Raw genomic sequence first — 21,910 nt, forward strand, 5'->3', positions numbered from 1 at the left:
ATAAGGCTTGGGAATCACCTAACTGGAATGGATATGAGCAAGCACTCGAAGAAGAAAAGACGGTTACTCACCTTTGTAACTGTTGTTCTTCGAGATGTGTTGCTCATATCCATTCCAAACCCACCCTCCTTCCCCTCTGTCAGAGTAGCCGGAAGAAGGAACTGAAGGATGGCTGGGTCAGCTGGGGTATATATCCGGCGCCATAGTGGCGCCACTCCAGGGGGCGCCCAGCCGACCCACCGAGTGTTGCTAGGGTAAAAATCTTCCGACGAACGTGCACGCGGCGCACACACACCTAACTGGAATGGATATGAGCAACACATCTCGAAGAACAACAGTTACAAAGGTGAGTAACCGTCTTTTACCTGTTCAGCACCTTAAAGGTGCTAATAAAGACATTGTCAATAAATAATATAATTTGGGTATGGAAATAAGGTTTGGATTGGACATTAATAACGGTCCAGTAGGAGGCAGTGAGGGCAGGGCCGGTGCAACCATTTAGGCAAACTAGGCAGCCGCCTAGGGCTCCTAGTGGTTGGGGGTGCCTAAAAGCCCACTCAAGCGAGGTGGTGGAGTGGAGGTGAGCTGGAGTGGGGTGGGGGAGGCGGGGAGGGCCACTCACAGTAGTGGGGGGGTGCACAGGGGAACCGCTCCCTGCCCCAGCTCACCTCCACTCTGCCTCCTCCGCTGAGCACACAGCCCCCACTCTGAGTCTCCTCCAATCAGCGCTACAAGCCTGGGCGAGGAGGAGAATTAGAGCAGCGCCAGTGTGCTCAGCGGAGGAGGCGGAGTCGAGGTGAGCTGGGGTGGGCTAGTCAGGCAGGGTTAGTTTCCGCAGAAGGTCTCCCCAGGCAGGGTTAGCTGCCGGGGGGAGGAAGGGGGGAAGTCTCCTCAGGCAGGGTTAGCTGCCGGGGGAAGGGGGGAAGTCTCCCCAGGCAGGGTTAGTTGCCATGCGGGGACGGGGGGGAGAGGGGTTAGCTGTTGTGGTGGGGGGGTAGCTGCTGCAGGAGGGACTCTCTTGGTGGGGGACTGAGTTAGCTGCCATGTGGAGGGGCAAGGTTAGCTGTGGGGGGGTGCAAGGTGGAAGTTTTGCCTAGGGCGCGAAACTTCCTTGCACTGGCCCTGAGTGGGAGTATTTTATATATAATAAAACAAAACCTGGAACAAAAAAAGTCACATGCCTGTCACTGCCCTAGTCACTTTGGGTTAGATTATGGCCTGCCTTGCATAGCCATGCAAGAGAGCAAAGGAAAGTAATACAAGGCACCTGTTATTCCCTTGCACTAGCCACCTGGATCACAGATATGAGCGTAGAGAGGAGAGAAGCCCATTTCTTCCCCCCCTACAGGTGTGTGGGAATGAATGGAGTGTTTTTTGTAAACGCTTCAGAGCATAGACTGTGATTTACTCTGGTCCCAATAAAGGAAAGCATTTAAGCGCATATTTAGATGCATCTCATTTAAGGCAGAACTCAAGCAAGTACTTAAAGCACCTAGCACATTTTGATCCCTACTCAATCTGAAGTGAAAGTTATTTTTGGAGGTTCAGAAAGCATCTACTTACCATATGTACTCGAATATTTTTGGTAAAGTGACACATCAAAGAGCGAGGGTCGGCTTATAACGGGTCTACACCAAAATTTGATGATTGTAAACTCTGTGGAATCATTGAATTAAATATCTAATACATTGTCGTCTTGTATATCTGGAGTATCTCGCTGGGAATGGCGAACTGTGGCCACAGGGCGCTGAGGGGCTCCATGCTGGCATACGCTCCAAGTAAACAAAACATCCTACCTGCCACTGGCGTACCCTGACGGCCGGGAGCCAAAGTTTGCCAACTCCTGAAATATAGGGTTGGCTTATGAAAGGGTCATACAGTTTTTGCTATTTTTACCTGACCATTTTGGGGGGAGGGGTCGGCTTATAAACGAACAGGCTAATGAACAAGTACATATGGTAATTAATAGTGGAAATTATGTGTCAAGACACTTACTTGTTTTGAAAACATTTCTATCCTGTAATGATTCGTCCATTTTATTTTTTACTGTTAGACATCTTTGGATTTTCTTTGGTGACAGTGCTCATCTAGTTAAGGACCTGATCGTTCTTCCATTCAAGTACATGAAAAAAGTGCCTTTTTACTTTCCATGGGTGAGCAGGTTCAAGATCTAGGAAACCTAAATCACTGTCTTCATCATTTATTAAAGAAATTAAGTCCAGAAATATTGTATTTGTAATAAAATATTCTTTATATGACCTTGGTGAACTACCTAATTAAATTTGTCTGTGGATCAGTGAAAACTTGCAGGTTGATAACATTTTACCTCTTTCCTTATTATTTATAATAATGGTTTTCCCTCTGTCAAGATTTATGAAATTAACTTGTTGCTTAAGTTAATTAACCCCAAGAAAGCTTAACAAAGAAAAGAGTACCTGGAATGTATGCACAATTTCTTTTAGAAAATAGCACCTTCAAGGGCTAAATTTTGTTACTGTTTCTGTGTGGCTGGTCACAGTACCAATATTTCTGTTCTTTCTCATGGCGCTCTGTGCCTGTAAAGACATTAGACTATTGGAGCACCAGAGAAATTCAGAGCATAATTTTAGCATATGATAATCTTCTGGTTACACTCAATCCTGTGATTTAAGGAATCCAAGATTCTGTTCCTGACTTTGACACAGATTTGCAGTGTGTTTTTGCGCATGCCACTCCACCTGTCGCTTCAATTTCCTTCCTCCTCTGTAAAAGAATAACAATATGTGCCTACTTAAGTAAGGTGTTGTAAGGTTCATTTCATTAATGTTTGTAAAGTGCTTTGATATCCTGAAACTGAGAGTGCTACATTAGTGTAAATTATTATTAAATTAATAAATGCATATTGATCAAAATCTACAGTATTTAAATATCCCATGGCAACAATTTGTTTTCTGAGGCTGGAAGAATGCCTCATGATGATAAAATGCAATGATCACCCTTTCTGTTAAAATGCCAGTTATAAATACAGTAGACTAAAAAGGGTTAATACATGATTAATCGTTATTTTAATAAATGCTTATTCAATTATTAGAGTACAGCAGATCAATAGTTTGCTTACCACCATAGCCTACCTATATCTATATATGCATCAGCTGATGTGTGTGTAACGATCTATATCACATACTGCTCATGTCTGTATTATATTTAAAACCTTTTTATACATCCTTTATAAATGGATCCTTAATATAAAGTGTGACCAATGTAACAATGGGGATCGGTGTAGTTTTTGCTTTAACAGGGTAGTCACAGTTTAAAGGAAACTTGTGTGTGAATGTTTTGCAGGACCCAGTCGCCAGGAATGTAGTCTGGGTGCAGGGAAGAAACCAATGGGCTTTCTTTGAGAACTCAGCATTTGGATACAGAGTGGTGGTAATGAAAAATTTGCAAGTTTTACCTGACACACCTTGGTATCTTCAGTATTCTCTCCTATGCCTTTGCATTTACCATAAAAAGTGCCTTGAATACTTGCAGTAATGAAGATCGATGATGGCAATGTCACATTTTTCTACCTAAGATGAGTACCACCTGTTGCAGTCAGTGATCTTACACCTGTTGCCCCATTTCAGTTTACATTAAAAATTAATCATTTCATTATAAAATGAAACCTAATGTGTTTTAATTTTTGTCATTTAACAAGCAGGATTCCTATCCTGTATCTCAGCCCTCTTTAAATAATACCCAGTAATTATTATTTTTTTAAGTCCCAAAAAGTGCCTATAGCAATTGGTGTCTAGGAATATCTAACATAATACAAAGAACATAAATAGATGCAACCCGCACACGTAATACAAATCACGCTCATCTGGAAGAAACCTGGAAAAATACATTGCTTTGCACCATTCCCTGATGTTCAGTAGGATTCCAGGTCTTTCAGAGCCATGGTTGGGAGTGAATCCAGAAGTAAAAGGTCAGGCAGTGATAGCCCTTTGTCTCCAGCACTTGTCAGTCAAATCTAGGTATTGCTAGTGAGAGCCCTCCAGCTTGTTACAACTTTGTTGATGGTATGTGTGGTCTCTCAGCTAGTAAGGACTCAAACCAGGATACCACCATTAGAACTCTTTTCCCTCTGGAAATCTGGAATGAAGCCATCTGATCTTTCTCTGGCAAATAGACAAAAAATCATTAAAAACCTTGTATATAGTAAAAAGAACAGGAGGACTTGTGGCACCTTAGAAACTAACGAATTTATTTGAGCATAAGCTTTTGTGGGCTACAGCCCACTTCTTCGGTTGCATGCCCACTAAGCTTATGCTCAAATAAATTTGTTAGTCTCTAAGGTGCCGCAAGTACTCCTGTTCTTTTTGTGGATACAGACTAACACGGCTGCTACTCTGAAACCTGACCTTATATATAGTGTTATAGTGAAGTTATAGGTTGAGGCTTTTTAGTGTAAGTTAATATCAAATGAAAGCCTGGAGGCTAAAATTGAAAGTCAGTTCTTGTGCCTATGGTGCATTACTAGAAATCTGGACACCTGGATTTTTTCTCTTTATGGATCTGCCATAGGGTTTCTTGGACTTTGGACAAGTCACTTAGGCCAAAATGTTCAAATTGTCCATTAATTCTGAGTGCCTCAATTATTGGGTGCCCAGCTTCAGATATCCAGGGTCTGATTTTTTGAGAATACTGAGCTCTCACTGGCTTCAGTTGGAATCTCTGTAGGTGCTCAGCATCTTTGGAAAAGAGTCCCTGGGGGTGTCAAGCTGGACATCCAAAAGTTGAGGAGCCCCAACTTAATGGACACTTGTGAACATTGTGGCTTTAACTTCTCTTTAACAGAGTCCCTTTCCATAATGTTATATAATGTGCGCGACATTTTCTGGATTTTTGGACAATGTTAAACACAGACAACTTGCTACGGTCCCAGTCTTTCAAAGACATAGGACATGCTTAAGGTTTTGGTTTGCTGAGGCACCCAGGCAGTCTAAATGTGATATGCTGTATTAGAGGGGCAGGTGGTTGAGATAATATTTCTGTTGATAGGAGAGACAAGTTTATCTCTCTGATATCCTGGGACTAACGCAGCTACAACATTGCATGCAACATATGCTGCAGAGACATCCCCTCCCCAAGAATCATTAAATTATCATGCACATTTCTGGTGCCTTTTCTTGAAAATAATACCGTGAAGGATTATGCCCCCTCCAAAAAAACAAAACAAAACAACAACAACAACAAAAGGCAAAGAGGACAACTGAAAAAAATGGTTCTTTAAAATTTCTTAGGAAAGCTTAAGAGAACTGAATTTATTTTGCTAAAAGAAACTGCTTTTAATGAGGGAATGATTATTGTGTATGAATATCTAAGTAAAATAATATAAGGGAGGGGAAAGAACTATTTACTTTGGACAGTGTAACTATTTGCGTAATAAAATAATTCTGGCAAACTCATCTAATCTTAACTCGAACTCCTCTATTAAGTATGGAAATGAATGAATTGGGCTGGACTAGATGCTGTATCTCAGAGGTTTCTTCTGGAGCTATCATCTACCATTCTAGGATTTTGTTTTTATAAATCTTATTGAAAAATGGTTCTCAAACTGTCTATCAGAGGAAGTATCTCCAGAATATTATTTTAGGGATCTAGGAATTTCCCAAGACTTTTTTTTAAATTCATTGAGTTGAAATGGACAAATATTATATATACTAAACTGTATGACTAACACAACTGCTACTTCTAAATTACTGCTCATGGGGTGGTGTGTCTATAAAAACACTTTCATATTTATATTCTTGTGGCATGTATGAAATCATTGTGGAAATAGCCACATCGTTATCTGCCCTTATAATAAACTACAGCTGCATTATGTTTTCGTTTCATATGTAAAGCTAATACTTTCCAAAGGAAATCTTGAGAGCATTGTCTGGTTGTGCCATACATACAAGGCTCTTTCTGCTACTCTCCGAGCATTTTCTGGTCATCTCTGAACCACCAGCAGATAAAAGTAGGTGGGCTTTATGGTTTTTGTTTTTTCTAAGTAAACATCTGGGATAGCCAAATGTACAGCATTAGTGAAGATGTTCACTGGTGTATAACTAGAGCTTGTGTCTTGTTTTATTTAAACTGACGAGGGGAATTTATTGTTCATGGGAATTAGGGACACACAAAGCTGAGCTCGAGCCAACAGGTGCCACAGGTGCCTTCTAAACGCAGCTCTGTCCACAAACCTGCTTGTCCAGTCCTGAGCCACCTAATAAAGCTACTACATTAACCTGTGGTAGTGGTCCAAAACATCGTGTTATAACAGTGACACAGCAGTGGTGTGGGTGAGTACTGTAGAATACTGTAGTTTTGGTGGTATTATTATTTTTAATAGAGTTCTTTTGAGAAGTAGCTATTTCTCCAGTAATATGACATGGTGAGTGTAAGGGTGGACAACTGTTCACTTGTGACTAGGATGTGATCTACTGACTACTGAATTCAGTTTTTACTTGTGACTTGATCAGAACTGTAGTCTTGATCTGTGGTGACAAAAGGCTAGTACCTTACCCATTGCATAACAGAAGTGAATATTACCAGAAAAACCCAACAAATCCCCACAATCTAATGTTAGCATTGCTAAAGTATGTGCTTTCTTTTACAAGAGAAACAGTTTTGTTATTTTCATTATTCTTTACTATTTGTGACCATCCTGTGGCTATCATAAGTGAAACATGCGATTCTAATAAAGAAGACTCTTTATGTAAGAGGCCTGAAAGCACAACTTATTAGACTACTGTTTTAAACAATTTTTGACTTAAAAATATTTTCCTCGTATTTCTGTTGGTGACTAAAATGTAAAATCTAGGTAACATTATACCTTGTAAAGTGATTGTAGCCTTAACCGCAAGAAGATCATAAATTGAGGACACCAAGGGGCAGAGGAGTCGAGACTGTACTATAGATCAAATGCTGCATCATGAATGATGAACTATATACAATCAGAACATCTAGTTTCTTACTTGCAAGTAGATATTTTTTTGTGAAACATTGAAAGATTAATACTGTTGCAGGCTTTGTGCCTTCTCCAAGTCTTCAGAGCAGCGTAGTGTGCAGGTGTGACTAAGGGACCAATGGCAGCATGACTCCTGAAGAATAGACTGCATTACGTAGTGCAACATTTCATATCCAAAAATTTGGTTTCCTACCATTTCTCCAAGGCATTGAGTAGCACAGAGGGACTGCTGCAAAAATTGTCCAAATCCTGGGATTTCGGAATGATTGATCCAACCCCTTTTCCTCTGCATGAAGGATGCTAATTAGCCCAGATTGAGGGGATCGTTTGGGGGAACTGAGATGCTTGTCTTTTGGGAACAGAAAGAGACCCCTAAAATAATTTCATATAGGCCAGCCAACAGATGCTTGTGTCTTGTTAAAATGAACTCTCATTTCTGAACATGAAATGTTTGCAGGATGTTAATATGTAATGAAGAGTAGGCTTCTTTGGTGTTTAAAACACAACTAAAATTGCTGTGCTATGGACATGTCTATTAGCAAATCCTGTAATGTGCTGATCCAGATGTATGGATAGTCTGTCTCCTTTAAAAAGTACCTTTATGGGAACTAATTAATACCCCCCCCACACACACACACTCTCTCTCTCTTACTTATTTTCAAATTTCTAAACCTCTTTTGTTTTCAAAACAAACTGATTGATAAAGGGCTAGTAATATGTGAAAACGGTTTCAAACTGTTTCACTGCATAGAAGTCAGTGTTTGGTACTGCAGGCAGAATCAGAGGGCGGAGCAGAATGGAAAAGAAAATTGTCAGCATGTGACCTCCAGACGAAGGAAGAGGAGAACCCATGTACCACCTCATGCAGATAGAGGTAAGCAGGGCCGGCTTTATGAATGGTGGGGCCCGATTTTAATAACCGGTGGTGGTCTGGGGCTTTGGCAGCACTTCTTCAATGGAGGGTCCACTCCGGGTCTTCCGCGGTGCTGAAGGAGCCCCCACCACCAAAATGCTGCCAAAGCTCCGGAGTGGACCCGTCCGCCACTGAAATGCTGCTGAAGACTCGGAGCGGACCCCCCCTCGCCACTGGGTGAGTAAAAAATAAAACTAAAAATTTAGAAGATACCTAAGATACGGGGCCCTCTTAGGCGCAGGGCCCAATTCCAGGGAATCGGGGGAATCACCTTAAAGCCGGCCCTGGAGGTAAGACACCATTTTCAGGTTCTCTGCAAAAGTACTATGGTGGAGAATGGTTTGGAAGAGTCATCTGAGGAAAGGGATCAGAAGGCTACCACAATGACCAGAAGGCATGGGGGTTGCACTGTCCTAGGGATGGGGGTTCCACGACCACCACTCCCAAGAGGAGATGGGTAGTGGTGTTCGTGGATTCCCTCCTAAGAAAGATGGAATCATCCATCTGCTGCCCAGACTGGGAAACTCAAGAAGTGTGCTGCTTGCCTAGAGCTAGAATTCAGGATGTGACTGAGTGTCTGCTGAGACTGATCAAGCTCTCGGACTGCTACCCCTTCCTACTTCTCAATGTGAGCACCAGTGATACTGCCAAGAATGACCCTGAGCAGGTCACTGCAGACTACATCTGGAAAGAAAGATAAAGGAGTTTGAGGCACAAGTCGTGTCTCGTCCATCCTCCCCGTTGAAGGAAAAGGTCCAGGTAGAGACCATCAAATTGTGGAGGTAAATGCTTGGTTGTGCAGGTGGTGTTGGAAAGAGGTCTTTGGATTCTTCAACCAGAGGATGTTGTTCCAGGAAGAAGGATTGCTAGGAAGAGATGGGATCCACCTAACAGAGAGAGGGAAGAGCATCTTCACAGGCAGTCTTGCGAACCTCGTGAGGAGGGCTTAAACTAGGTTCACCGGGGGATGGAGACCTAAGCACTGAAGTAAATGGGAAAGTGGGATGCTGGGAGGAAACACAAGGAGGAGGGTGCAGGCGGTCGGGGTAGGGGGGGCTCCTGATTCATACTGAGAAAGCAGGGCAATCAGCTAGTTATCTTAGGTGCCTGTACACGAATGCAAGAAGCCTGGGAAACAACCAGGAAGAACTGGAAGTCCTGACACAGTCAAGGAACTATGATGTGATTAGAATAACAGAGACTTGATGGGGTAACTCATATGACTGGAGCACTGTCATGGTTTGATATAAACTGTTTAGGAAGGACAGATGGGGGGTGAAAGGTGGAGGAGTTTGTAAGAGATGTATGTAAGAGAGCAGTATGATTGTTCAGAGCTCCAGTATGAATCTGAAGAAAAGCCTGTTGAGAGTCTTTGGATTAAGTTTAGATGTGAGAGCAACACGGGTGATGTGATGGGCATCTGCTATAAACCATCAGATCAGGAGGATGAAGTAAACGAGGCTTTCTTTGGACAACTAACAGAAATTTCCAGATCACAGGCCTTGGTTCTCATGGGGGACTTGAATCACCCTGACATCTGTTGGAAGAGCAATACAACAGTGCACAGACAAAGTAGGAAGTTTTTGGAAAGTTTTGGGGACAACTTCCTGGTGCAAGAGCTGGATGAACCAACTAGGGACTGTGCTCCTCTTGACCTGCTGTTCACAAACGGGGAAGAATTGTTAGGGGGAGTAGAAGTGGGTGGCAATCTGGGCAGCAGTGACCATAAGATGGTCGAGTTCAGGATCCTGGCAAAAGGAATAAAGAAGATCAGCAGAATATGGACCCTGGACTTCAGAAAGGGAACTGATGGGCAGGACTGGGGATTACAGTGAACAAGAATATGAGTCAACAGTGTGCCCTTGTTGCCAATAGAACTAACGGCATTTTGGGCTGCATTAGTAGGAACATCACCAGCAGATTAAGGGAAATGATTATTCCCCTCTATTTGGCACTGGTGAGGCCACATCTGGAGTACTGCATCCAGTTTTGGGCCCCCCACTACAGAAGGGATGTGGACAAATTGAAGAGAGTCCAGCGGAGGACAACGAAAATGATTAGGGGGCTGGGGCACATGACTTATGAGGAGAGGCAGAGGGAACTGGGCTTATTTAGTCTGCAGAAGAGAAGAGTGAGGGGGGGGGATTTGTTAGCAGACTTCAACTATTGGAAGGGGGGTTCCAAAGAGGATGGAGCTGGCTGTTCTCAGTGGTGACAGATGACAGAACAAGGAGCAATGGTCTCAAGTTGCAGTGGGGGAGGTCTAGGTTGAATATTAGGAAAAACTATTTCACTAGGAAGGTGGTGAAGCACTGTAATGGGTTACCTAGGGAGGTGGTGGAATTTTTAAGGTTTTTAAGGCCCAGCTTGACAAAGCCCTGGCTGGGATCATTTAGTTGGGGTTGGTCCTGCCTTGAGCAGGAGTTGGACTAGATGACCTCCTGAGGTCTCTCCCAACCCTAATCTTCTCTAATTCGAAGTAAGTAGTTTTCACATTTACAGCTTTTAGTAGTAATGACGACTTCTGAGCAATTGGTTAAAAAATGAAGTCTAAAACGGACTGCATTTGTTCTCTGATTTTTTTTCATTCCTTTTGTACAATTGTTTTCATAACATAGCCTGGAGCAGAACCCATATTTTTTAAAAAAGTGGACAGAAATATATGATAGACCAAAGTATGTGTCCTTCTTCAGCATGGTATTAAAAGACATCATGCTGAAACTGAAGGAAAATCAAGTATGAAGTACTTTGCACTTGAAATATTGTTTGACACTAGACTATGACTCTGTAGTCTGATTCATACACACTCCTGTAATGCTGACTGCTCATGGCAACTAACAATGAAGTCTGGGTCATTAGTGCTCAGTTTGGGCTAAATCCACAAAGGGACTTAAGTGTTGCAGTGCTCAGTGTTGTGACAACTTTTAGGTGCCCTGGAATCCTAAGACCCAAGTTAGGTGCTCAGGCAGACGTGATCTGTAGGTGGGGTAGGCTGGTCATGTGCCCCCTCAGATTTCTGCCTTCCATTTAGCAACAGCTTCTATTCAGAGGTTTTCAAACTGTGAGATGTGGAGGAACATTTGGCGAGGAGGTGAGTGACAAATCCAGGTGGCTCCGGCCTCAACGTCAAGCCTTGCTCGTCAGCTTATCCCGAGTCTGGCAACCTCTAAGCTCCAAGAGCTGTGCACTCCTCTTGTTCTTAGTGGCAAATGGTGTCACTTGCTATGCAGAGCGCCCCCCGCAGCTGCTCCAACCTCTGCCTGGCTTGCCTCGCAGGGAGAGGGGAAGCACCTGCTGGCAGGGGCCGGCAGCGCATGCGCAGAAAGGTAATCTAGAGGCACATGGTGGATTTTTGCAACGTCAGTGCTCTCCTAAATTCGGTCACAGTTTCTCTGTTTGATGCAGCATGTAGTTGGCACTGAGGCGGGGTTTGAGATGCGGTGTGTGAGCCGCCATGGGGCCAGCGGGGAGCGGAGACATCAGGGGGAGAAGAAGTGGGGAAGAGAGCGCGGGGCCTCGCTGGGCGCTAGAGAGTAAAGGGGAGGCTAGGGCAAATGGGTGGGAATGTGCCTGCCCCACCCGTAGAGTCAACACATGGGGTGATCACATGCCCCCCCATCACCAGTTCCTTGTCACCTCTGTGCTCAAGCTCCATGTGCAATGGATGGGGAGAGTTAGGCACCTAAGAATGGGATTCACAGAAGCCAGCAAACTAAGGGGGGAGCTGCCTAAGCTTGTGATTAGTGAAATACAGAAGAGGAGGATTGGGGTCTGCTTAAAACTATTTAGGTGCTTAACTCTGGGCTGGGAAGGGAAGCACCTCTATTTGCTTGGGACTAACAGCTGTAAACCCTGTCCTGGAGTTAGGGGCCTAAGTCAGGTCATCCCTTTATCATTAAAAAAAAAAATAGACCCACACTCCTTATTATAGCCAATGGCTCAGGGTATTCACTTGAGGTATGACAGACCTGTTTTCAAATCCTTGCTCTGCCTGATTGGGAGCAGAGACTTGAAGCTGGGCCTTCCATATCCCAGGTGAATACCTTGACCATCAGGTGACTGAGAGACCCGCACTCCATAATACCCAATTTCTCCTGTTGACAGTGTTTCACTTAATTACATATTCATTGGACCAGGGATTTGAACCTGACTCTTATATGTCCTGGGGGAGTGCCCTAACCAGTGGTCTGTAGTCTATCTCGCTCTGACTCAATGAGTATTTAATGTATTTATGCAGAGTTTCAGCAGGAGAGATTGAGAGATCCCTTCCCCAGTATACACAATAGCTTACAGATTAGGGCACTTTCCCTGAAGGTGGGAGTCCTCCTGGGTTCAAGGCCGGGTTCCAAACCAGGCAGTGTGGGGTCTCAAACCTGGCTTTTGGACATCTCAGGTGAGTGCCTTAATCTTTGGGCTACTGGGTAATCAGGATGCACCTGCCAGCCACAAAAATTCTGGGCCTGCTCACCCTTGGCTGTCTTTTGTGCGGGTTAGGAGTGCTCAGAGCATATCTACTGGATCGGGCCCCACAGGCAAGTTAGGCAGGGGAATGCCTAGTTTGAGAATCCAGCAGAGCTTAGGCATGAGCTAGGATGTCGAGTGGCTGGGTGGTGTCAGGACTTTGGTTGGTTTTGTGCATGTCCACTGGTGGAAGATTAGGTGCCTAGGGAATTTAGGCACCATCAGGATCAGACAGCAGCTGAGCACGGGTTGAGGATCTTAGACCCCTAACGTGGCAGTAAGACACCTAAATCCGTTTTTGGATATACCCTCTTGTGTCTATCTGGGCATCTGAAAGAACTGAGTGGTAACCAGTTTTGTAGAATGCCGAAGTGCTATTGGTTAAATTTAGCTAAAGGCTTTTTTTAGATCTAAGTTTAGTAGAGAAGGCCCTCTTGAGAATTCATAACCATTGAAAGAAGAAGTAAAAGTGGTTTATGTTGTGTGTGGAAACAAAGATATTGTCCTGCAGATACCAAGGTGAGGAGTGCTTTAAAAGTACCTTAATTAGAGCCAGTGAGTATAGACAGAAAGAGATTGCTAGTCCTTGGGCTCTCTGCTGAGTTTGTCAATAGGGGTGCTAATTAGCATGGATTGAAGGAGTGGTTTGGGGGGACATGGATATTTATCTACTGGGAACATAAATAGTTTTTCTACTGTTACTTGAAGTTTGTCTTTGCTGATCTGCCAGTCTTCTACTTTCAACAGAAATAATGAGGAGTGGATCAAGTAGTGGTCAGAAACCCTGCAAATTCCACAGCAAAACTCTGCCTAAAGTGTGGCTCATTAGGTCCACTTCTGAATGCTGGGCTTGATTGTTGTGAGGAAAGATATAAATGCGCACATGTCCATTAAAATTAATGTGATATCATTTATTTAAGTCACCTGCTGTATCCTAATCTTTACAATAAATAATGAGACATCACATCACAGGTATTCTTTGCTGCTAATCCAGAACAGTTGCCTGACAGATACTGAAACTTCTGGAGGAGACACAGGGCTATGTTTTCAAAACAGTGTATAGAAGGATTATTTATTTGTTCATGAGAATTGTGCATAAACCTCCAATCCAACTCTGAAAAACAGGCCCTGGTGTCCTGAAGGGTCTTTCTAAGCGTTATGAGTCTGAAGCCATAATTTAAACTTTTATCTCCCCCATCCGCGAAAGCTCCCACTTTCTTGCAATAGTACAAACACCAGTTAATGAGACTACCTCCCTTTCCTCAAGTATATATACAACTAATAAGAATAACATTATTGTTAGAGGAGAGCTAGAACCACAAAGTTCAGGTCCTAATTGGAACTTCCCCAAAGTTCCAGGTGTTTGCATATGGAGTTTTTGTCCTGCCTGTTTCAGAGAAAAAGACCATCTGGGATAATTTTGTTCTGCATTTAAGCTCTCCCCAAGTTTAGGGTATTCAGCAGCGCCCTCTGTTCTTACTGAAGGCAGTGGGAGTTGAGATCTCTGAGGACCTTGGAGAAATGCAGTGTTTATTGTTTAAGTAGTTGCAGTGTGCTTGGAGCTATACAAAATTCAGAAGAAGACTTCATCCCCACCCAATGAAGTTTACAGCGAAAGGGTTAGACTATAAGACTTGCTTAAAACCTCAGCTCCCACTGACATCAGTAAGAGGTGTATCCCATTAACATTAGGCCCTAAATGAAAAAAATAAACATAACTCTGCTTTGCCTGTGGTCAAGCCTGTACCAAGTTTTGTGGAAGCGAGTTTCCTTACACTGCTAGATACACAGGGCTTGTTTAAGACTTCGATTTTGATTTTTTCCTTGCATGTCTGGTTCTCAGAATGTGTGTCTGGGATGATTTTATGCTTATCATTTCCTCCGCTGTGCTTTTTCTTTTCAGCACCCAAAGACAATGAAGAACGTGTGTTCAGAGAGCGGATGCGTCCCAGAAAGCGGCAGGGTGCTGTGCGACGCAGAGTTCATCAAGTCAATGGACACAAGTTTATGGCCACCTACCTTAGACAACCAACATATTGTTCGCACTGCCGAGACTTTATATGGTATAACCAACATTTGGCTTTGTTGTTGTTGTTGCAAATGTCATGCTGTTTTGGATTGAACTGTTGAGGTTCCATTGTGTCTTGCCGCAGTCCGAAAGGAGTAGAGCGTGTCACAGGTCAGGGGAACTCCACCTGTATGACCCCTCCATGGTCCAGAAAGGGCACCCACTCTAAGCTCCCAGGTCCTTAGCCGTCACCTCTCTCTCATTTGGAGACCCTCATTTCTCTTCCTGCTGCCCAGGGTTTTTCCAGGTGGCACAGTTCCCTGCCTACATTGTGTTATTCTGAGGAAGACAGACTGCTTAACTAGGCCAGCATTTGCACTTCACATACTCTGTGAAAGATATAAACAGTGTAATTGCCACAGTTCCATGTTACCACACAGAATCCAGTTTGTTCTAGTATGTGTGAGCCTGTCCAGGTGGTGGTACCTCACTGGAAGCGTTACAAGCTGAGTGAATTTGCCTAATAGCTCCCTTCTCCCCACACTCCCACTTCCCCCTGCACTGTTCTTAGTTCCTGGAGGGCTGTGGTCACCCTCCCCCTTGGGCAGCAATGACACACAAACTTAACACAGTGAGATCGCCCAAAGATATTGCAGGAAATTGCCATATCTGTCACAGAACGGTACAGCAGTTCAATTCTTTTCCTCTTCAATTTCATTCATCATCAGCTTTTGCCAACAATAACTGAAACTTGTCAAAAACTTACATTATGATTGATAAAATTTGGGATTTTCTCTAGATTACAGAGCTCAGTCCTGTCTGGCCTAATAGCTAAAATGGATCTGATTCCTGTAACTCACTACTGTACTGGCTAGCCTAAATCTCATATTTCACAACTGTAAGTGTCACTGCAGAGCTAGACTTCACAAGAGCAAAGAGAGCATAGAGTTGTGGTATGACTTGTTAAAAAATTTAAACAAATATATTTTTCAGGTAATAATCACCTCTTAAAGCAGTGTGAGCTAGGTTCTGATCTTAGTTACTTGGCAGAAATCCAGAGTAACTTCAATGAAGTCAGTGGAATCACTGTGAAACTGAATTTGGCTGTGTGCCTTCCTAACCCCTCCCTCTTTTGGTGGCCATCATGAATGCCTTCTGTATGAGGAGGAAGTACTCATGGCCAATTTTTTCCCCGAAGCTTTAAAAAGCTTCAGTTTTGATGAAGAAACCCCCTAGAAAATACAGATATTTTGGGTGTGAGCCCAGGGTGTTTCAGGATCTAAAATATCAGCTGGCATGCAGAAACTACCCAGAATAAGGATTCTAGAAAAGGGGATTGTCACCTCATCCAAGAGGAAAATCCTATCTCCATTTAAGTCATTGGGAACATAGCCATTGATTTCAGTGGAACCAGAATATCCTATCAGACCATCAAATATCTTTACTCTGCTTCTTCATTTCTGAGCTACTTCCTTCCAGCAGTGAATATAACAAACAGCCTTTGAGAGAAGAACCTAGTTGCTTTCATGAACTTTATCTGAGCATATTGTTAGTACCCTTTAGTAGGTCAGCAAGGATTTTTCCTACTCCATTGGACTGAAGAAGGCCAAAATTTTCAAACCTGGGTCCAATTTTGTTTTAAAATGAGTGCCCAAAGTTAGGTTCCTAAATACATATTTAGACACTTAGATGAAAGAGGTTTGATTTTCAAAGATGCAGAGCAATGCAGCTCTCAATGACTTCAGTGAAAATCAGGCCACTGCTATGTAGGTGCCTGAAAGTAGACTTATGAGCCTAATATTAAGAATATAATTTTTGGCTAGGATGCCTGAAGTTAAGTTCCTAAATTCATATTTAGGCAAAAGTGGCCTTGTTTTTAGAGCCACTGAGCACCCACAAGTCCCAGTGAAGTTGATGCCAGTGCACAGCACATTTGACAGTCAGGCCACTTTTATAAGGTTACTTTAGGTTCCCACATTTGTAAATGTCCTTTTCAGCCTACAATGCATGTCTGAATTAATAAAGATCGTAACAACACTAAGTCAAGAGCTCCACTTCAAAAATGATTTATTGTATGAATTACAGGTATGCACAGATGTCTGTTACTTTACAAAGAAAAGGCATGGGGACAGATTTGACTTTCAGCTACTCCAGTGTAAATCCAGAATGACTGCACTGACTTCAGTAGAGCTATGCCAGATTTACTCTAGGGTAGCAAGAAGCAGAACCTGGTTCAAAATTCCTATTCTAAAGAGTTTATAAGGAGAGGCCAGATCCTGAAGCTTTTCACATGTGCATAATCACAGTGAAGTCACATACTTTCAAGTAGTTTGGACTCATGTAAGAAGGGACAGCAGGATTGGGCACTAGGCTAGAGAAGGTTTGACATGGTTTGGGGAGAAATTACAACAGGCAAAAGGTGCACAAAGGGCATTCCACATTCTGACATCCTGAGGTTTTCTTGTTTTCACACTGTGCACATCATGGGTTTAGGTTTAAATAAGTCTAGTTATGCCAAATATAGTTGCAGAATAAATGCAGCATTATAAAAGATGAACAACATATACATTTTGTATACAGTGTCAATTTTGGTTATGGAAAGAGAAATTCTAATTAAGCAACAGTTCAGAAACAAAAGAGAAATATCAGCAAAAGCAAGTTTAAGTTTATTAGGACTCCATCTGTTTAGTAGACAGGGAACTGACCATGAGTAAGTAGGAATGCACCAAGTATATGATCCAGATGGTGCCTTACCACCCCCTCCCAGGTCATGTGATGTACCTTTCTCCCATGTTAAGAGGATGATATGAAAACTAGTCGATGAAGCGTGCAGGCTGCGGGTTACAGGAAAATGTTCTAGTGAATCATGAACCTGGCCAATAGAAGAAGAAAACAGCATAGTGTGACTTTTTTATCTATGTATTTTACATTTTCTAAAATACTTTATGTATGTTCTTATCTACAGGGGTGTAATAGGAAAACAGGGATACCAATGTCAAGGTAAGAGAAAATCTACAGAGAGAAACTAGAATAGATACTAATATATTATTGCTGTTACGTATAAATAAGCAGGGTTATGCACTACTCATCAGACATAGTGTGTATATATATATAAGAGCAGGGTTGGAGCACAGGACTATGAATCAGAATATGTAGGTTTTATAACAAAATCAGTTACTGACTTGTGACTGAGAGCAAGTCTCTTAGACATATTTTCAAAAGTGTCCATTAACTAGAGGTAGTTCAGTTGAAGTGACTAGGAACAGCGTATACTTGGCATCTCTGAAAATCAGACCTGTCACGCTGGCCATCCGAAATTAGTGGATGTTGCAGCCCTGGTAAAGCTCCTCCTGTTGGACACGGAGCAGGCTGCAGTGTTTGGATCCTTCCCACTGGGCCTATGTGCTTTTAAGCTGCCCTGAGTCTGGGTAGGCTTCAACCACCATCTCTTTCTTTGGCATCCTTGGCACATGTCCTTGGTATTGACTAAGTTGAACCTCATGGCCCAGCTATCCTAGCTCCCAGGCCCAGTGCTGACCAGTGTTTAAGCCCACTCTTTCCCAGAGCTCCACCCTTGTGAACACTCTGGTTTGCCGTTTACGTCTCCAAGAACATGTGATAGTTGAAGTACATAAAACATAGACTTTGTAAGGTTTCTAATATAATTACTCTTGATTTTAGATAACACAAGAAATATACGGAGTTAGACCAAACAATAAAATACTTGTACCCTGTTTCCTCACCACTCTTGAGCATTCTTTGGGCTTAGGTCAGAATGTTTTAAGGCGTCCAGGATCCTTCCTCTTCCCCTGCCTTCCTGCATGTGGCTTCTCCTCTGGAATGTGGAGTTTCTCTCTCTCTCTCTCTGTCTCTAAAGTGATTGGTGAGAAACCCTTTCTTTTACAACCTCCAGTCCATTTTGTCATCTCATCCCCTGATCAGCCTTATCAAGTGACCCATTCCTTAATTACCTCCTCATTGCTTGGAGTTCAGACTTGAAGAATTGGTTTGCCCTAGGCAGCAGCCCTCGCAGCATTTTAATGGATGATCGTTAAGGTGTAACAACCTTCCATTGTTAGCTCTGTGCCAGGTGCATAAATTTCTCCTATCACCTCCTGTGGGTTTTAGCTCAGTGTGGAGGCAAAATACATCAGAAAAGACAAACAATCCCCATGTTCAAAATGGAGATTGCAGTCTGACACAGATACACATAGAGAGTCCCCAGTAGCAAGTAGAATTCAAAAGCTGTACGTGGACAGATTTTCCATATTGTCACAGCGGACACTTCTGGAAATGTTGGCATCTCTGTTTCTCACTTTCTTGCTCTTGAAAAGGTGGAAGCTTTATCCCATGTTAAGCATTTGTGAACCTTGGATGAGAGGTGCTAATGGCAAAATACTGTAATTAATTAGATTAGATAATTATAGATGTCACCGGCAGCAAATGTTATAGTTAAGACTGAGTAAGTGTTTCCATTTTTACCTCTAATTTCCTATGCTCATAACTTTTCAAAACAGTCATGTTGGGGGATGAAATTTTTCCTGCTTTGATCTCTGCCAAAGATTATATTTTTGGAAAGTTTGAGCAAGATGCATTGTTATTTTTCAGTTATGAGAGAGTTGAAAAGATTGGTTTTTCTCATCATAACAAAAACGTTAAGACACATTTTTACATAAGAAAATAAGAATTGCTGTAATGGAATACACCAGTAGTCCATCTAGTTGTCTTGTTATCAAAAGTAGCCAGTCTTTCTTTCATGGAGGACAATTTTTCATCATCTTGAGAACAATGGATTGATAACATTATAATTGTTATCCCATCTGCTGTATCTGCAGATATTAGTCTACTGTCTGTCTGTTTTTTTTCAAATGTAATTGACACTGGATATTGACAAAGTACTTTTGCCTGCTGAAACAATGGGAAATGTTCATTTATTATTAGTAGTAACAATAATAAATAAATAACTTCACTTCTTCCTTTTTCTGATATTACAGTGAATCCCATGTACCTTTGTGTCTCTTTAAGCCTGAAAACGCTTTAGGCAGGGGCTGTTTTTATCTTCATGTGTTATATAGTGCTGATCCCATTGTGTGTACTAAACAAATAATGAGTGTTTTATATAAGCTGCTATCCAGTGACAGAACTAGGGTGTGGATGAGAATTTTAAAGATGGTTTGTAATTGTGGGTGCCTTGGATTTTGGTTGCCCATCCTGAGAGTTCCTTAAAGGGGCCTGATCATCAGAAAGTGCAAAGAATACACCTGAAAGTCAGGACCCTTTAAAGTGTTTTAAATTGTACATCCAAAATCACAAGTCACTTTGGCCCAGAGCCTCAAAGGTATTTAGGGTCCCTAAGTGACACTGATGGAAGCCTAAATACCTTTGTGGATCCGGAAGTGACAAGACTGGTGATGTAATATCTTTTATTGGACCAAGTGCTGTTGGTGAAAGAGACAAGCTTTCAACCTACATTGATATCTTCTTCAAGTCAACCCAGATCTGCAAAAGAACTCTATATAGTTTGAAAGCTTGTCTCTTTCACCAATAGACATAGACGTGGGAACTATGGGTGTGGGGAATGCTGCACCACCCACTGGCTCCCCATTTGCACCCCCTCATGCCCGGGGTCCTGGCTGTCTCTCCAGGCTGCTGGCCCTGCGCACCCGCGGTCCCAGCTGCCACCCCGCACCCAGGGTTTTGTTCTTGGCCTCAGCAGGGCATGGAGGGAGTGGTGGACAAGGGTAAGAGGGCTGGCTTGCAGTGCGCACACTACTAAAAATGTTCCAGCAGCAGTGTCAACAGAATTGGGTCCAGTAAAAGATATTATCTCACTCACCCCGTGTCTCTCAAATACTGGGACCAACATGACTACGACAATGCTTCCAACAACAATTTGAGGATCTGGGCCTTTTTAGCCTATGTCTTTCATATCCCAGGGGAAGGGACCCAGTGTCTTAGCCTTTTGCCTTCAAGCTTTTACTTTCAAAATTGTCTTCATGAAAACTCATTCTTTCATCCCCTTTCTGTTTACAGTTTGCACTTGTGTAGTCCACAAGAGATGCCATGAGCTTATAATAACTAAGTGTGCTGGTTTAAAGAAACAGGAAACTCATGACGAGGTAAATATTTATAAAATAAATGCTCTAGATAAAAAAGAAGTCTTTTAATCTATTCATGTCACTACCGCCTCCTCCATTTCATCAACAAAAAGTTATGGAGTTTGTTTGCACCCTTCCGGTTTCCACATAGTATAACATTTACTCTTGAATGACAAATCACCATAACAGCTCCATTTACTTGGGAATAATTGTGAAGTAGTCTGTTCCTGGCTAGCAAGTGTTAGACAAAATCAAAATTCTCTGACATCTTAAAGCTCTTTTTTCTTTCTATCCTGCTTCCATTGAAGTTAATGGAAGTTCTGCCATTGAATGCGTTGGGAGCAGGTTCAGACCCTTTTTCTCCCAATTACATTTAAAGTGGGTGATTCATTAGCTATCAGTAGTATAAAATCTCTGCTTGTGGATCATATGTTAACATAAAAGAGTGCCCAGAGGTGACACAAATTATTTACAGAGGGCTTGCTCTAACGGCATGCAGGGCTTCCAAATGTGGAAGAAAAGCAAAACATGTAATATTCTGCATTGAATAATGCCCATAATTATAAAATAAAACAGAAGAGGTTATACCCATTACTGTGTAGTTAACAGGTTTTCTAAGAGTTATTTCACAACTGTGGAGAAATGTTGTGCATAATATAAAAGGGATCTATCTATCTATCTGTCTATCTCTCTGTGTTACCAGATATTTAAGGAAATGATGTCTGCTGATAATATCCAAGCTTAGTAGGACAGTTTATTTCATTATTATATTATTATTTATATCTACCAACAGTACTCACCACTGCTCTAAATATAAAAGAACACAGGACTTCCACTTCAAAGGATGTACATTTTTAAAGAAGACAAAAACTCACTCCAGACATGGACTCAGATCCTGAGCTGTGGCTAACAAATGCACAGTATGGTTTTGTCTGCACTGACCAAAGATGAATGTTTACAGTGAGATAACTAACATGTGATAGTTATCTTGCTGTACAATCCTAAATGGAACCAATGGCCTTGTAGTGTGGATGTGAGGTAATTAGATGAGATCACCTAGTTTACCTTGCAGTAAAACTGCAGTGCCTTGTCTCCATTCTGTTTTTACAGAAGGACAGCTGATGTGCATGGATTATTCTGTGGTAAGACAAACCATTTTTTGTCAGTGAAGACATAGCCTGCAATTTGGGGAAATAGAGAGGGTGTGTGGAGGTGGTTTTAAACCACCTTTGTGCTTCTGCATTTATGGGCCGGGCCAGCCAGATTTGCCTCCACCCCTCCACGTAACTTGGAGTAGCATAAAAGATGCTGTATAGTATAGTGTCTGCCAATGGCTGAGTTTGCAGGCCTGGCACTTATGGTTGGGGGAAACACTTCCCCCACCTTCTATTTATTATTTACTTTTACTTGTACGCTAACTGAATTTTGCTTGTACGCTAAGTGGATGTCACTGAGTC

General features: G+C 42.4%; 1 protein-coding gene across 2 annotated transcripts in view; it reads left to right on the forward strand.

The window, feature by feature from the left end:
• The window catches only part of PRKCE (protein kinase C epsilon), a 560,544-nt gene that overhangs the window by 343,334 nt on the left and 195,300 nt on the right, over positions 1-21,910 (forward strand). For both annotated transcript variants that reach the window (XM_075064369.1, XM_075064370.1), the window contains exons 3-5: positions 14,251-14,410; positions 17,321-17,355; positions 20,389-20,474. In XM_075064369.1, coding sequence (XP_074920470.1) covers positions 14,251-14,410; positions 17,321-17,355; positions 20,389-20,474 — 281 coding nt within the window. The remainder of the gene's footprint in view (positions 1-14,250; positions 14,411-17,320; positions 17,356-20,388; positions 20,475-21,910) is intronic.

This window comes from Chelonoidis abingdonii, chromosome 3, assembly GCF_003597395.2.
Source record: "Chelonoidis abingdonii isolate Lonesome George chromosome 3, CheloAbing_2.0, whole genome shotgun sequence".
NCBI lineage: Eukaryota > Metazoa > Chordata > Testudines > Testudinidae > Chelonoidis > Chelonoidis abingdonii.